Source organism: Podarcis cretensis, assembly GCF_951804945.1.
Source record: "Podarcis cretensis genome assembly, chromosome: 16".
In the NCBI taxonomy this organism is placed as follows: Eukaryota; Metazoa; Chordata; class Lepidosauria; order Squamata; family Lacertidae; genus Podarcis; species Podarcis cretensis.
Genome location: NC_137186.1, coordinates 33,044,900 through 33,062,674, shown reverse-complemented (window position 1 = coordinate 33,062,674; position 17,775 = coordinate 33,044,900). Strand labels below are relative to the sequence as shown.

The following is a 17,775-nucleotide window of genomic DNA, read 5'->3' as shown; positions in this document are numbered from 1 at the left end:
ACTCTTGATATCAAGGAAGCCTCATGAAAGTTAATAAAAAACTATATTTGCAGATATTTTACAAAGATAACTTTGTTTGCATTGATTGAAAGACAGACCACCACCTTTTTCCAGGTAGCATTTCACCAACAGCAGATTCCATTTCAAAAAGTAGTTTTGATACATTATAAAATAAGACAAATAAGCATACTGAAGAAATAGTGCAGGCTATGCTCTTGGGGATGATAAGGATGAGGCTCACTTCTAAATTTAGTTTAGCACCCGTGTCCCCAGGTGTGCTTTGCCTCAATGGGAATAATGACAAATGACATGTAACCATAACTACTGTTAATAAGTCCAGGCCTTGAGGAGTGGTTCAATTCAGACTTTTACACTAATCGTGTGAGAGGGGCATTTGTAAAGCAAATGAGAACACTCATTTTCATATGAGAACAATCGTATGTGATATTGAAGGGCAAGAAGAAAAGAATCAAGTCCAGTCTCCTTTTAGATAGTCTCTCTTCACCTTGGATACCATCGTGAGAAGGGCTGTTCAAGCAGCCACTGCAGCATCATAGTCTACTCTTGTTCCCGCCAACAGGTGTGTATAGCCAGGGGACACCCTCTAATACATGCCTTTTGCACATTTTCAGTTTCCAACCTTTGCTCTAAAGTAACACAGACATGTAAGGGAGCTAAATTATTAAGTTATGAAAACTCAGCCACAACTGTAGTTGCTGAAACCGCTCTACCCCCAACTCTTGCTGATTTAGCAAAAATAATTTTGCCGATTACCAATGCAAAGAATTGCTTTCTAATCCTGCGGTATTTCTGTATCCTCTTTCCACAGAAGAGAGGGGAAAATCATCTCTACACATAACAATATGCTTTGGTAAGAAGCCTGGGAACATTCCTTGTTGCAGCCAGGCAAGTGGCACCCTCACATGAGTTAAGTATGTAGATTCTCTGGTTTTAGGTTCATTCATTAAGTACTGCTGTAAAGTCTCCATTTTAATGGTGTAGGAGACTGTACCGCAGAAGTACTTTGTGGAATGTGCCAAATGCACCATGAACACAGCAATGCTGAACAGCCCTTCTATTTACAGATAAATGAAGTGGGAGAAAGAGTAGGCATTCACTGAGTACACTGTGAAACACAATTTCCTACCAAGCCATAACCTTGTACACCACAGCGGCACCAGCGGTGCCAGAAAAGGTCCACTCAGCTGCGTGTGATTTTCTCAGGAGGCATAAAGCCTGTGTCACCGAGCAATCGAAGCGCCACTTTGCCACTAGGGCGGATGACCAGGTGGGTGATGCTGCCATTGTTGAGGGATATCCGAAGCCAACCTTCGGGAGGAAATTGTAAAGCTCTGAAAAAGATAAGGAAAGCAGTTACTTCAACATTTTGAAATGAGCTGTGCTTCTTTTCACTGTTCTTTTTGAATAAGACACATTAGCATTTCAGCTGCAATATGTACACGATAGCAAATTCAGAACAGAAACACTCCTACCCTTTGCAACTGAGAAATAAAAAAGGTGTGGTTTTGGTTTTGTTTTTTTAAACAGAAATAAATGACATTGCAAGCACAGTAAAATCCTTCTGATTATAAACCTGAAGTCTCAGTCACAATGGAGTCCTCCTGCCCTCTTGCTTCCACCCCACACACTTGGCATTACAGTAAGCTTAGAGATACTACTTTCACTTTCGGCAAACATCTGCCTGCCGCTTGCTTTTGATGGCTAACTTGCTGACTTCCCTGCTACAACATGTGCGGCCTTGTACAGATCCCACCTTACTTTTAACAAGCTGAAAATTCCCTCCAGGGAACCTTGATTTGCCTCAGGAGTTATCCAAAACTGATTAACATTCCTACAATTCACCATAGCACTTTGCAAGTTGCAGGTACTTTAAGTGGGAATGAGATTCCTGTAAGAGGCTGAATTCTACAGTACAGAGCACAAGGCCATCCAAAGCGTAAGGCCATCCACTGAACTGCACTTCAGTATCAAGGGTCCCAACTTCAACCTGAGGCTCCCAGTGGCTATGAGGGGCTTCCTAATCAGCAGCCAGGGCCAACTTGATATTTTTCATTTTTAGGCTTACTGAGGAATTTTAAACTTCACCCAGCAAATCCATAGATAAGTTTCCAGAGACATCACACAAAGAGGTGAAGTCTGCGTCCATTACATTTATTTAAAAAAACACTGACCAGGTGAAACGTTAGGACAAAGCTTTCTTATGTAAAACAATATCAAAAGAGAGAGGTGTTATGTGCACAGGAGAAAAGTCCCACCATAGACCAATATGTAATTTCAGAAATGTAAAACATGGGATTTCATTGTGCCCATATAACATTTGTTAAATTTCAAAATTAAAACAAACATTTGGGATTGTATGAACGGTGAAATGTAGGAGGGGGGGGGGAGAGAAAAGGTTCATTGCTTCAAGGAGTACAGGCTATAAATACTTAAATGAGTGTGCCCAATTTTGAGGAAAGAGGCAGACCTGCATGATCTTTCCTTTGACCCGAATTCCAAAGAGATACATTAAGTTGAACAGTAGTCCCAGAAACTAAAATGTTCTTTTAAGTTAGTGTAATACTCAACCACCTTGCCTCAAGTCCAACAATCGTGTCCATCTTTTGCAAGAGTCAGTTACTACAATGGTTTCAAGTACAAATCACTTGATAGTTAGAAGTTCAGCAGAAAGACATCAATACAACTCTGAAACCATACAAAGAGCTTAACGTACCATCTGTTTCTACATACACTGAAATATGGTTCACACATAAACTACTCGTTATGACTTGCACTGTTAATCTAGTTAGCCAGCGCAAGCACACATGTCACCCTCTATTAGAAATGTAATGTAACAGATGTGTACTAATATAGACAGGATATTAAATATTAAAGGGAAGCTACACAAGAGGTTGTTATGGAGGTTATAATCTAGCAAAAGGTCAGCAGACACCCTAGGTTTTAATATGCAACTAAGAAGGCTTTTAACCTCTCTAGGTGGCAATAGTCACGTTTCAATGTGGAAGGTTCTAGGAACAGGGTCAGCCTCTTATCAGGCTTGCACTACATGATATGATATTCCTTAAGGCAGATCCCTATCCAGAAGAAGGTGATCTTATCAACTTTTGAAATTTCAGGTCTCATTTGCTTTTGCAATGTTGACTGCCAGCTCATTTCTTACTTGTTTGCAGTACACTGTTAAACAAATGCAGATAGGTGCATGAGGTTTGCAACAAGATAAGGTAAAGGTAAAGGTACCCCTGCCCGTACGGGCCAGTCTTGACAGACTCTGGGGTTGTGCGCCCATCTCACTTAAGAGGCCAGGGGCCAGCGCTGTCCGGAGACACTTCCGGGTCACGTGGCCAGCCGTTTACCTTCCCGCTGGTAAGCGGTCCCTATTTATCTACTTGCACCTGGAGGTGCTTTCGAACTGCTAGGTTGGCAGGCGCTGGGACCAAGCAGCGGGAGCGCACCCCGCCGCAGGGATTCGAACCGCCGACCTTTCGATCGGCAAGCCCTAGGCGCTGAGGCTTTAACCCACAGCGCCACCTGCGTCCCTTTGCAACAAGATAGTCCAGCTCAAAACAGCTGAGCTGTGATGGAATATTTGATCTCATACTAGCTATTCCTACCTAATGTTTCTTGCCTACGCAAACAAAGCAACTCTAAACATACTCAACTTTCTGAGTTCATAATATTCAATTCTTCTAATATATGGATGGCATACTGGGCTCCATGTCTCCCAGAAATGTTTAAACCTCCCAGAAAACTACCACTGCACACATTTTCAACCACTCCTCCTGGATAGCAAACCCATTCTGAGCACACACCACCCCAATGGAACCTGTGAATAGATAATTAATTCCTTCACAGCATAAAGCCATCAAGGTGGTGTACAAGATAAAAACATAATCTCTAAAAATAAATTCAACAAGCTCTAAAAACAATAAAGTCATGCCTACAAAAAAAAGCAGCAAAACTACCTTTTCAGATATAAAATAAATTGATATTCCATACATGACTGGGTCACAACCTGGGCCAAATCCTTCTTAAACAGAAATTTCTTCAGTAGGCACCTAAACATAATGAGTTTGGATGGTACAGTCATACCTTGGTTTTCGAACAGCTTAGTTCATGAACAACTTGGAACTCAAACGCTGCAAACCCGGAAGTAGGTGTTCCGGTTTGTGAACTTTGCCTTGGAAGCCAAACTTATGGCATGGCTTCTGCAGCTTCCGATTGGCCTCAGGACGCCCCTGCAGCCAATCAGAAGCCGTGCCTTGGTTTCTGAACATTTCAGAAGTCGAACGGACTTCCAGAACGCATTCTGTTCGAAAACCAAGGTACAACTGTAATTGATTCCAGAGAGTTCAAACTTCAGCACTAAAAGTCCAAGTATCCAGTGCAGGCTAAGTGCACTTTAGTTATGGCTTAAGTCTGTATGCTCTGTTCTCATGCTGCACTTCCAAAACAGAAGCACTTAACTAAATTCAGCATCTCTTTCAACCCAAACAGGTCTTCAGCACAGTTCAAAGAAACCAAGGTTACACTGTCTTAGAAGATGCAACCAAAAACGGTAGAGCTGAGGAGGATGTAACATGAGGGACAACTGTACATCTCTCAAAACATTTATTTGATACCGGAAGGGAAATCCAGTTTCACAGCTCGGGGGCAGAAGACCTGCTAGACAGTTACTTTGGATTTAAGTAATAATTTGTTTTGCTAACCCAAATTTTGGTCCAGGATTTGGAAGTTCTGCAAGCAGAGCAATAGATAAGCTGCATTCTCATTTTTCCATTTCTAAATTTCATAATACGTTTAGTATGGAAGGTCTATTTGTTTTATAATCCCCTACTCAAAAACAGAGATTAGAGCAAAGCTTCAAGTTAATCTGGCAGTCATATGCTCTCTGGACAGCTGTTCATTTTACTGTGCACACACCCTCTCCAAATAACTCAGAACCGCTAAATGCATTTGACTGCTTAAGTTAAGGGTCAGCACATTATTGTTTGGGCCATGAAGAGCCAATCTAAACTATTTCAGAAGGTTTCCCATACCCACCAGTTTGTTTCAATGCCATAGTTACCTGCAAACTATATAACGAATGACATTAGCATGACAGACGTAGATTTCATAACTATCCTCTTCCTGCTTTACATCAGCCCTATGAATGTAGTTTCGGAAGGCAGCTTCAATCCGAGCCCCATCTTCATAATACTGCTAAAAAGCAGATAATTGGTTATTGATGTATATATTTAAACATGCACAAGCTTTTCATCTTTAATTTACCATTAGTGTTGGCTACAGAAAAGGATTTTGACATTTCTGATCAAAATACAGGGGTCATTATCCAACCTCAATAACCTGCTGGGATTACTGCCCTACTGAAGGCTATTTTTCTCCACCATCTGAAGTCCATCTTATCAATAGAAATGGACTGCCCAGAACATACCTCTTCTGGACCAAACTCAGTGTGCTGGGTCGTGCCTTTTAAACTCTAGGCCGCCTGGGCAATGGATAACTTATAGGAGGTGCTACTAACTGTGCATCATCCTGTTTATTAGGTCATTAAGCTGGGCTTTGTTCTGTGTTTCCTCATTCACCAAGTTCAGAATGATTAAAGAAAAAAGGTAGGACCTTGCTGCTGTGGCTCCCATTCTTTAGAGTTCTCTCCCTAGTGATATACTGAAATGTTCATTCCTTTTGCTGTTGTTTAATAAAATATTCTGTTAATAAGCATGTGCCACTTTGGGTGGATTAGCAGTCAGAAGAAACCTGAGGAAACTTGTCTACATTGCTATAAGTAAAGCCAAAGATTACACAACATTAAGGCAATTGCTTATACAGTGGTGCCTCGCAAGACGAAATTAATCCGTTCCGTGACGCTCCTCGTATAGCGGTTTTTTTCGTCTTGCGAAGCAAGCCCATTGACAGCTTAGCGGATTAGCGCTATTAGCGGTTTAGCGGCTTTTAGCGATCAGCTGTTAAGCGGCTTATCAGCGGATCAGCTGATAAGCGGTTTAGCGGCTTAGGAAAAGGGGGAAAAAAAGGGGGGGGGAACTGCAGGAACTCGCAAGACATTTCATCTTGCGAAGCAAGCCCATAGGGAAATTCGTTTTGCGAAGCGCCTCCAAAACGGAAAACCCTTTTGTCTAGCGGGTTGTCCGTCTTGCGAGGCGTTCGTCTTGCAGGGCACCACTGTACAAAAATCTTACCACAGCTTCTGGCTTCCAGTGGGAGCTAGGAGGATTCGGTTCAATTGGAGCTCCTTCACGCAGAAGGTCAGTGCTCGATTTCTTCACCCCTGGGGGAAGAAAAATGAAGACATGCATTTCAGAGCCTTGTCTCCAGGGCCATCTCTGACATTAAACTCTAGATCTGCATCTGTACAAAGTAAGTTAGCATATCAAAGGTGCTGCAAATCTTTTAATACCCTGGTTGTAAACTCGTGTTATGACAAGCAAGGAAGAATAGTGCATGGCCTGAAGGTTTTGTGCTAGAATGTACTCCTTGTACAAGTAACGTGCATCGTGTCAGAGACAGAGATTAAGAGAAAGGGTCTTGTTGCTGACTTGTGGAAGTCAGTTGGTAGTTCACAGCTCAACCAGTGTGATGTATCAGCAGAGTATGTGCAGCACTCAGCAGAGTCTTAAGAGATTTCCTGCTTCCAGCAACCAGTTTCTTCTAGAATTCCAAGTTAAGGGAAAAACTCCTCCTACTTAGTTCAAAGTAACAAAGAGTTTATTGCCTCCAGACACAAGACAAAGCTAAGCACTACTACCTACTATGTACATTTCTTCTGGTCCTTGAGGTAAAGCTATATCACCATACTAGCTAACACTGTTGTGTAAAACCCACAACCTCTTCCCCCAACTCTCACAGATTCAGTCAGACCCTGACAGCAAACAGAACAATATCAGGACAGGCGCAACATCAGAACAGGACCAGACAAGATGTCACATAATGAAAGCAATGCCCCAGTGACTATTATACCTGTCTCTACTCGTAGGCATATCTCCTGAACCAATGGAAGGGTGAACGACTCAGCAAGTCATACACTTGAGCTTGCTCTGTTGCTATGGTAACCCAGTGCACCTGCGCTCTTATCTCAGAACATCCAGACACGGGGGATCAGAGTGGTTCCCCACCACTAACTTAGAAGAAAGAATTTCGGAAAACCTCTGCAGCAACACCTTGGTAGTTCAGTCGGTAGAGCATAAGATTTAATTTCAGGGTCATGTGTTCAAGCCCCATGTTGAGCAAAAGATTCCTGCATTGCATGGTTACACTAGATGACCCTTGTGGTCCCTTCCAACAGTACAATACAATTCTATGATTCTATGTACTCGTGTTTTCTTAAACATATCATTGTGTGTTATTTCCCACATTTCAGTCAATATTGGTTCTCACACAATTAAAATTAATAAACAGTAAATATATTAGGAATACATGGGAGGTGTTTATCAAAAACATTTAACAGGCCTTCATCAGAATATTCCAGGGCAGGCAAACAATTCATGTAACACACAAATGTAGTGTTTTGTTTTTTTAATGACACAAAGGCAGACTGAAGACATGAAACTTAGGAACAAAAAAAAAAGCCCAATTCCAACTAAAATTCCCCATCTAAAATGCCTATGCAAGGGCTTAATCAGGCACCATATGTCAATGCTTTGATTCAAGAATGCACCCAGCTTAGTCTGCATGGCCCACTCTGTGCTTATTAAAGCCACACTGTCTATTTAGAACAAATTATGTTTCCTGATTCAACAAGAGAATTCACTCACCAGGAAGATGCTTGCTGATGATGTTGGTTGTTTCAGTTGCTCTGGTCATAGAAGAATGGACAATTTTATCAAATTTCAGTCCCAAGCTTGCAAGCCTTTGCCCTGTCAACTCAGCTTGTTCACGACCTGAAAATTAAGGCAATGTATAAATTGCAGTGTGTCTCTTTTAACACATTCCCGGGGGGGGGGGGCGGTAAAATAAGATTTCTACATTATGTAGACCTTTTGTCCCAGCACAGTGATGCACAAACAGTTATTGGCACTGCTGTTCTTTCCACTTGTATCTTCATCCAAACAGATACAAGGAATTTCTGAGTATGTGGAAGTACAAGCAGAATTCCAAATGGGGTCTCCTTGCTAATCAAGGGTTTGTTTAATCAGGAAGAAGGTTGCATTGTTTGTAGAACTATTTAATAATATTGTTTTATATATATGTATATATAAATATACTATAAAATATATATGTATGATGCTTTATAGCAGTACAAAATTATAATCTAAAATTCAACAGAGGATAAATAAGTAGAAGGGAAGGGTAGAGTAGGCAAGTGTAAAGAAAATATATGCATTTGTTTCAGTTACATATGCTTAGCCTTGGCGACAGGAATAGTTGCTAGGAGATGGGAACTAGGGTGCTGAGCCAAAGACTATATGGAAAAGGAGGGCTTTGAAAGATTTGAAGAAGCGGGGGGTGGGGCAACATACAGGTATTCTGGGAGGCAGTTCAAAGCATACCAATCAGCAAGGATGGGATATTCTCAGAGTAGGAAACCTTCACATGGATTAGGGTAGTCAAGTACAGGCAATGAGCAAATAAGAGCAAAGGGATGAGAAGCAAGAGAAAGAGGGATTTGAAAACCACTAGACTTAGTGATTTGATTAATAGGCAAGACCAAGTGAACCTACAGAGAAATGCTGCAATATAAAGTTTTCCTATGCATCAGAAAAGCCAGTCATGTTGGAGAAGAGGGGAAGAAATAATGTGTCCAGCTGTGCTCTTTACTGCAACAGCAAACTAGGCCAAATATTGCTCTTCCAGTATTGCAGAGAAGGCACCGGGAGCAGAAAAGGCTGGGCAACAGACTTGGGGATGAAATGACACAGCTACTGGAACTATTTATTTACACAGCTGACCAACAAAAGTTTGTAATGCCTAAATGCCAATTCACAATGGAAATAATCTACCTGTTAAGAACAACACTCTGGTCTCTGCCACGAAGTACTAAGGGTGACTGAACAGTTTCCCTACCCCAAATTTTAACGAGAAGCAATCAAATCAGTAAATAAACTGGCAAGTTTGCTTTCTCCCCCAGCTCTGAGGTATGAAAGGGCCAGTCATACGTACCAAGCTTAGTCAGAATTCTCTCTTTATCACTGTTCCCATCTGTGTTGTACTGAGAATGGCGTATGAGGAATATGTGTCTGGTAGCTTTTGCTTTGTAGTGGGCTAGACGAGATGAGTCCTCCTCTTCCCCAGTCTCTTCATTTTTCTTTTTCAGGTTCATAAGAGCCAGTGGTTCTCTCCTGAAAATCATTTTGAAGTTTATATTTCTGTATCAATAAATGATGGGGCAGAGGTAGCCAACATAGTGCTCACCAGATGTCTGACTACAATGCCCATAATTCCTGACCATTGGTCATGCTGGCTGGGGCCACTGGGAATTGGGCAGTCCAACAACATACATAGAGCTCTATGTTAAGATACCCCTGTAATAAGATAACTGGACATGCAATTGAAGTGACCCAACAACATCCTTTTCAGTGCCAAGTGTTCACTTGACAAAATCAACCAGATTTACAGTGGTACCTCTGGTTACGAACTTAATTCATTCTGGAGATCCATTCTTAAGCTGAAACCGTTCTTATCCTGAGGCGCGCTTTCGCTAATGGGGCCTGCCTCTGGTGTGCAATTTCCATTCGCATCCTGGGGCAAAGTTCGCAACCAGGAGCAGCTACTTCCGGGTTAGTGGAACTCATAACCTGAAGCGTTCATTACCAGAAGTGTTTGGTACAGAGGTACCACTGTAACAATGCTCACTTTATATCCCCCACGCAATCCCTCATTAAGAAGTTCAACATCTCAATAATGTCTCATTTCTACCCATTGAGAAAGGCAGTTTGGTGGCAGTTTGTGAAGCCAGAAAGAAAAGGCGCAATGCAAAGCTTCAGGGGTCTAGTGCAATGAGAGATTTAGAGGTATGACTGGTGCCCAAAGAAACACTTTTAGACATACCAAAGACATGAGGCATGAGTCTGCAATGTATGCGTAAAAATACATATAGCATCTAAGCACAGTGCACTACAACTACTACAGCAGGCAAATAATTTATTAAGTGGTCTGCCAAGATCCTCAGCAATTTTTAAGTGGCCTGTGGTGGGTAGGGGTTTGGGAACAACTGCATTAGTACATGAACCAGCCCTATACCAAGACTCATCTTCTGAAGCAGCCATTTGTAGTTGCTCAGTTTCATTCCAGTGTCTGAAATTATTAATCACTGTATTTTCACTGGACCATTAATGCACCAGTTCAGCCAATATCTTTGGAACTTTTCTGCCAACAGGGTACAAGATTGTAGGTTTTCCCATCATCCATCTAGAACATTTTCCCATTCTTTCCCTTCTGTTCTGATTTCTCACAGCTGTCCCAGCTTTTAGCAATGAAAGGGGAAATTCTTGGAAGTAAATATCAGCTTATGTACTCAAATGTGGTTTTTTAAAGTTTTGGAATATTATAGAAGAGTCAAAGAGTTATTTTAACTTCTGGAAGACAAAGTGGACTAGCACAAAAGAAAGTATATACAGTATAAGACAGCCCTATCACACAGAACACATTAAATATTGATACATCTTTTTGATGATGTTTATGCTATTAATACATTTCGCAACAGCAATATAGCAGCACCAAGTATTTCTTTTCTCACATACTTTGTAGGGGTGTGCACCAACCACTAGATTTGATTCAGACCCCGATTTGGTGCTTAAGAAACTAACCCAATTTAGCTTGACCCAGTTTGAATCAGATTTTTTTTAAGGGAAGAAATTGTAAACGCTACTTCATGAAGTTGCTACAATAGGAACAACTTAGTTTCCACAATACCACTGCAAATACATGCACCACTTAATGCAATTCCGAAGTCTGGATGTTAGAAACAAGCCAGAACTGTACCCACCTCACGTATTTTCCTTTAATTTATTTACAGATAGTCTTATGTCCCATTCACACCCAGAAGTTATCTTAGTACTTAACAGTTTAAGCAGAACCATGAGATAAGAGGTATGAGATATAGAACAGAAGACAGATATGTATGGCCTTCACTGCTTTGGGGAAGGGCCATAGCTCAGCAGAAAAGGATATAGGATCTCTAAATAGTGTGGGGGAGGGAGGTCCAAGCCTGAAACCCTGAAGAGTTGCTGCCTATCAGTGTTGACAATATTGAATTAGATGGACTATTGGCCCGGCTAATTAATTTTGATGAACTCTAATTTTTTTTTTAAATATTAACAAAATTAAGAAAACCAGAAGTTTTAAAATGAAAAATATTGGCCTGGCAAGCAATATAACTAATTGTTCATTGCTATCACACCAGTCCAACGAACTTCTCTGCAAAGTCCTCAGGGGCCCAAAGAATATTTATTATATATATTACTTATAAAAATTGTATGCCATCCTTCATCTGAAGATCACATGGCAGTTCACAGCATAAAAGTTAAATATGCTAAAAATTGAAACATGCTAGCAAGGCAAAATTTTAATACCAAAGTTTACAATTCTAGCATATGAGCTGACACATGATTGTGCACCTGGTCTGAGTTTACCTATTCACTGCTCTCAGAACGATTTTGAAGAAAAGCTAGATAGTATAGACTTTGAAGTGAGACAGAAAAGTGGTTTTTCCCATGGTGGGTACAGTTGAGAAACTGCAGTGTTGTGCCATAGAAGGGAATAAACCAAGTTTGAACAGATGTCACCAAATGACATATCCGTAATAAGCCTCTCATTTATTTGTGCACACATCTGCAATGTGTAGTGGTGCCAAGCCATTATAAAATTAGGAGGTGGGAGGACTTTTGCTCAGATTTAGTGTTATTAAACCAGAGATAGAACCATCTGGGAAGGAATTAAATAAAAGTATAAGCTTAGCACTTCCCTCTAGCTCAGCCTTCCCTACCCTGGTACTCTCCAGATGTTTTAGACTACATCTACCATCAGCCCCGTGGGACGCGGGTGGCACTGTGGTGTAAACCACTGAGCCTTGGGCTTGCCGATCGGAAGGTCGGCAGTTCGAATCCCCGCAACGGGGTGAGCTCCCATTGCTTGGTCCCAACTCCTGCCAACCTAGCAGTTCAAAAGCATGTCAGAGTGCAAGCAGATACAGTGGTACCTCGGGTTAGTAACTTAATTCGTTCCAGTGGTACCTCAGGTTAAGAACTTAATCCATTCCAAAGGCCCAGTCTTAATCTGAAACTGTTCTTAACCTGAAGTACCACGTTAGCTAATGGGGTCTCCCGCTCCTGCCGCGCAGCCACTGCACAATTTCTGTTCTCATCCTGAAGCAGAATTCTTAACCTGAGGTACTATTTATGGGTTAGCGGAGTCTGTAACCTGAAGCGTCTGTAACCTGAGGTACCACTGTATATTATTTAACAGATTTATACCCAATCTCATCAGGAAACTTTCTGTTATTTTGAGATTCTCTAAAGGTTCTCTAACCCCAATTATTAAAATGTCCTTTCATATCCAATACTGGTGTAGAAGACTCTCCTAAACTGTCAGGAGTCAACATAACCACCTAAATATGTTCAGTGGGGAATTATATTTGCATTGTTGTGGCTTGGTAAAGAGTCTTGAGTTTATTAACAATGTGAGTGCTGAATTCATAATTTTGACTCATCACCAATTTAAATCTCCTTGGATATTAAGAGAATGAATCCACATCCTGCTGAAAATTGCTGGGTATACTCCTCAATTTTCATTTTCCACCCCAGGCACAGCTGTGCTTCAGCAAACAAGGGTGAAGCATAAACACCAGTTCAGGGGCAGACATCCATTAGGGTTTGTTCACATTAAGCTTTCATAAACTCGGTAGACTGAATGCAACTTCTCCTATTACATTTCTCAACATTTCTTAAGGTGAACATAGGGAAGTGGCAGGAAGTACAAGTGTGGTTCTCAGATATAAGTTCAGCAATCACATCTCACAAGATTTACCAGAAGTCTGTCTAAATCACATATTCACAGTAACATACATGTGCGTTTCAGCACTGCCTGTAGTTAAAAGCTGTGTAAGAAGCCATCCAAGCCAATACAAGCCACAACTAGGGATGAATCTTGACCTGTGGCAGAAATAGTTCAAAATATAAAACTGCTTGCTGGACAGAGGTGGGTGGGGTAGTAAGTGCTGAGTACAAGTGACCATCAGGTTTCTGGGCACCCTGAGCATCCAGATACGGTGGAATAAATGTTTGGCAATAAACACACTGGATCACATTTACCTCTTGTCACTCAAGGTAAGGAAAAACTACAGCCATTTAGTGCTGTAGTCAAATGCTAATGCAAATTAGAATGTGCAACCATAACTGAACACTGAAAAGATGGGAGAAAAGCCTGCTTGTAAAAAATACAAGTTTGTTATTTGAGGTATTTTTAACATTTTGCAGTCACTGAATTGATTGGGATTCTCTCCCAGTGAGAATATGGGCCTTAAAATCAATGTTAAGAATGGCAAGCAGGGAGTCAAATATGGTAGGAAACAGATTGTGTGTATAGACTGCGTAACTCTCCAGGAAAAACAGGGAGATAATCCATTCTAAGATTGCAATTCAGTAAAGTTACTCAAAGTGTTTGGGTTAAGAATGTGCTTTTGTTTAATTAGGCTGCAGATATTTTTAAAACTGTACTTTTTTATTAGAGGTACTGAAGGGAATGGTTGTGTTATATTAGGAGAGACATTTCCCATCTCTCCACAATGAAGATTGCCCACTGCAACAAATTCAGGCACTTAACTTAAAACATACATCTTTCCTGCAGAATTGCATTTACTCACATGCACGTTTCATCAACTAAGCCCCATTCAAAATGGATAAATTCTATTTAAACAAGTTATTTTTATTTGGACTCCTAGCTCATACAAAAACAAAGACCCCCCCCCCCCACATAGCCTTCATTTGTGCCAGGGCAGAGTCCCTGCATCTGTTTATATTATGCCAGAACTCCATAATAAAGATTACACAACACATCATTTATGAAATACACTGCTTCAGGATGTAGAGGTAGTGAGGAACTTAGATGGCTTTCAACAAGGATTAGACAATGGCTTTTAAACCACAACTACTTGTTCCCATATAGCATTCCCAGGAGTTATGCATTACCTTTGGGCTTTGCAGCTTCCTGGAGACATTTACCTGACTTTTTTGGGGACACATGGACTAAATGACTTTTTAGAATCCTTATTTCAGCAGATTTATGTTCCACTTTTTGACTAAGTTCTCAAGTTTCAACTCACAAAAGTCTCTCCCTTATTCCCCAAGAGGGATTTCTCGTCATATTTTGTATTAACATGAGGAAGGGCCTGTCTTCCCTGTACTAGACGACGATAAAGTCAATCAAAGCTGTACCACCAACTCTGATTTATGAAAGTATTTCTGTATCACGATGTCTTAAAACACCAGAACCTTACAACACAAAACACCTATTACAAAGCACATGATCTATCCCCCACTCAAATACATGTAATTAAGAGGCAGCAGCTCCTTAAAGCAAAGGCCGGGTAAATCCACCCCCTCACTTTAGCAACACTGCATTTCAAATCCACGAAATCGTCTGGAGATGCAGCTCTTCCGACAATCGAAAGAGTCAGCGTTTCATTTTTCACTTTCATTTCATTTTCTGGTGAAGGGAAAAGCACTTTATATAAATAAGAAAGCAACCGAATGATTAAAATATGACGATGGCGAAGTCCATGGGGGTGGGATGAGGGGTTGCCAGCAGAGAGCAGCCTGGCGTGCTCCTCTGCTTTTGAAGGGTTGCCAACTTACGGCATCTTGGCCTGCTCCTATTACCTTGGGGAGGTGTTTTTTTGGGGTGCGGGGGTGGGATTTTCTCCCGCCCGCCCGCTCAGAGGCCTGAAGATGCTTCGCTTTACCTGTCCCAGTTGTCGTCCCAATAGCCGCAGTTGGGCTTCTCCAGCCAGCCAGGCGCCGTGGCGGGGCAGGAGGCTGCGTTGGCCGGCGAAGGCAGAAGCAGCAGCCCCGGCGGGGGAGCCGCGGACGGAGGTAGGGGAACCGGGGCGTCGCCGGAGCTCTTCCCCACCACCTGCTGCTGCTGCTGCTTCCCGAGAGGCACCGCAGAGAAGAAGACAGAGCCGCCCGCCAACCCGCAAGCGGCGGCCGCGGCCACCGCAACGACCCGCCTGAACGCCATGGAAGGAACTGAGGGAGGCAGGCAGCGACCAAGAAGAAAGCGCGCGAGGAATAGGGGCGCCCGAGCCTAAATAAGCGGCGAAGGAAAGGCGGACTGAGGGAGAGGGAGGAGCAGGAGGAAAAGGCAGCGGCCGGCAGCCGGCGTCACACGCCCCCTTCACAGCGCCGCCCTGCCGAGGCGGGCAAGGCAGGCAGGGAAGCGGGCTCCCGCCGTCGACGGCGCCCGGCGTGGGACAAGATTGCTCCGTCCCTGAGGAGAAAAGCGTTTCTGAAGGAAACTGATGAGGAGAGAGGAGGGGAAGGGGGCGCCAACCTCCTCGCGCACGCGCGTTTCCTTTTTTCATTCTGTTCTATTGCCCGTTCTCCAATCTTTTTTTTTAATTTTATTTTAATCGAATAAAGGAAACGAAACGAACGCCTCGCCTCGCGTACGTGATGTGCGCATACAAAAATGAAGACGGGGGTGGCGGGGAGAGCGTAAATACCGGTTTTACCTGAATATACACTTTGGAAAAGGAAAAGAAAAAAAGGAATAAAACACCACCCCAACGAATCTAGTTGTGAGGAAAAGACTAGGGGTGGTGGTGGTGGTGGGGAACCGAAATCAGGAAAATACTAGTTGTTGAAATTATATATTTCTTTTATACGCCGCCTTTTTCCCCGGACGGGACTCGAGGCAGCTCGCAGATAAAAATAACTTCAAAAACAAAAGTTAGCGTTCAGTTACTTCCCGAAGAATTTATACCAGCTTGTTTGCTTGTTTTGTTATTTGCATCTGCTCTTTCCCCCTCCTAACAGGAGTTTTTTGGGCGACATTTCTCAAGGTTAGGTTTAAAGCAATTCCATCGAAACACAAAGTATCCACGCCATGCGTTTCAAATGCATGCAATGCACACAACATGAATAATATTTGGGAACGTAGTTTCTTCCCTCACAGCTGCAATGCGTAGCATTCCTAAGTACAGTTCATTTTTTTTTTAATAAAATTTTTATTAATTTTCCAATTTTTAACAAACACAACAAAAACAACATGAAAACAAACACAAAAAATCATAATTTCTTAACCTTATTTCCATAAGCCTCTTTTCTCGGACTTCCCCATACCTTCCCCTTTTTGCATCCTTTTTTTTTAACAATTGTTCAACAACCCTTTTAGCCAATTAAATATAAATTCATTCTCCTTTTCAATTTCACCCTAAACTAAGCAAAATTTACCGCTGTAATTCTACGTCTTCCTCTCCCTTAGCATTTTAGCACTCCTCAATTTTATAGTAGCTCTTAAGATATATTTTAAATTTCTTCCAATTTTCTTCCACAGTCTCTTTCTCTTGGTCGCGGATTCTGCCGGTCATTTCTGCCACCTAAGTACAGTTCACAGGTTCTTTGAGAGAAATCCTCTGCTTTAAATGTGTGTCACAGAAAATTACATGCACTGAATGCGATTTAAATGCTTTGTGTGGATCTGCATGGTTAGTGCAAAACTAATATAAAAAAGCACGCACAAAAGAACTCAATCAATTCCTCTCTCTAGGCTTTATTAGCACAATACATTTAAGGCAGTATCATACCACTTTAAATTGTCATGGCTTCCCCCAAAGACTTGGGAACTGTAGTTTCTTAAAGGTGTTGCGAGTTGTTGAAAAACCCCTATTCCCCTCAGATAAGTGGCTTAAGAGGGTGATTTACTCAACAATCCACAGGCCTAAAAAAGATTTCTGTGCCTTATTTGGGTTTTAAAGGTTGACTCCAGTAATGCTAAGACGATTGTGTTGACAATCACTGCTGGCTGTGAAAAGTATTTCAATTGTAGGGTCACAGACTGTACTTCTAGCAGTTCATTGCCAATTAACTCCATCCTCACCTGCCATGTTTCTATGTATGTGTATATATCACACATAGCCCCAAAATATTATTTCCAAAGAAGGTGAAAGGGTATTAAAACAACAAATAATATTAAATGTAAGCAAGTGTAAAGTAATTCACATTAGGGCAAAAGAATCTGAACTTCACATCTTGGAATTTTCATAGCTGAATGCAAACGCTGACCCAATGTGCAGCTGTAGTTTTTTTTATAAAAAAAAGATAAATTCTGTGGTAGGGATCATTACAAAAGTGATTGATAATAAGACTGTCCATATCATAATGCCCTTACACAAAGTGTGAGTACTCTTGGAATACAATATTTGTCAGACTTGTAGAAGTCGGTTGACTCATAACCTGTTAAACTTAGGCCAACCATCTGTCATTGCTGCTACACCACACTTCAACCAGTGTGATCAGCGGAGCATGCACAGCTCCAGCAGAGTTTTCCAGCAGAACTCCAGAGTTTTCCTGGGCTGGATCTACACTGATCTGTAAAAATGCTGTAAAAACAACAATGTAATATACAGTAGCTCTCAAAGCAATTTCCCATTGTCGAAGGTTTGCTGCTCTACAGCGCCATTTGGTGTCACCTTTTTATAACACATGTTTAACACTATAACCAACCAATGTAGATTCGCCCCTGCTTTCCAGTAGTCAATCTTTTACAGAGTTCTTGGTTAAAGAAACTCCTTGCCTGCTCACTTCA

General features: G+C 41.7%; 1 protein-coding gene across 2 annotated transcripts; it reads right to left on the bottom strand.

The window, feature by feature from the left end:
* Positions 1–24: 24 nt before the first annotated feature.
* On the bottom strand, positions 25–15,410 carry PGAM5 (PGAM family member 5, mitochondrial serine/threonine protein phosphatase). 2 transcript variants are annotated; one of them, XM_079957096.1, is made up of 6 exons: positions 14,930–15,410; positions 9,133–9,311; positions 7,788–7,913; positions 6,216–6,304; positions 5,087–5,220; positions 25–1,352 (listed from the first exon to the last, which is right to left on the bottom strand). In XM_079957096.1, exons 1-6 carry the CDS (start codon positions 15,205–15,207, stop codon positions 1,202–1,204), a joined length of 957 nt encoding a protein of 318 aa, XP_079813222.1. In that variant the 5' UTR covers positions 15,208–15,410; the 3' UTR covers positions 25–1,201. The 2 variants fall into 2 exon arrangements, with proteins under 2 accessions (XP_079813222.1, XP_079813223.1); XM_079957097.1 differs by having other exon boundaries at positions 5,087–5,217; positions 14,930–15,409.
* Between the last annotated feature and the right edge of the window lie 2,365 nt (positions 15,411–17,775).

What these genes read in the sequence shown, in the direction of transcription:
- PGAM5 (XM_079957096.1), bottom strand. Translation starts at nt 15,207, where the DNA reads ATGGCGTTCAGGCGGGTCGTTGCGGTGGCCGCGGCCGCCGCTTGCGGG. An exon ending in GAGAATTCTGACTAAGCTTG is followed by an intron (nt 7,914 to 9,132) that starts GTACGTATGACT and finishes CTTAATTTTCAG; the next exon opens with GTCGTGAACAAGCTGAGTTG. An exon ending in ACTGGAAGCCAGAAGCTGTG is followed by an intron (nt 5,221 to 6,215) that starts GTAAGATTTTTG and finishes TCTGCTTTTTAG; the next exon opens with CAGTATTATGAAGATGGGGC.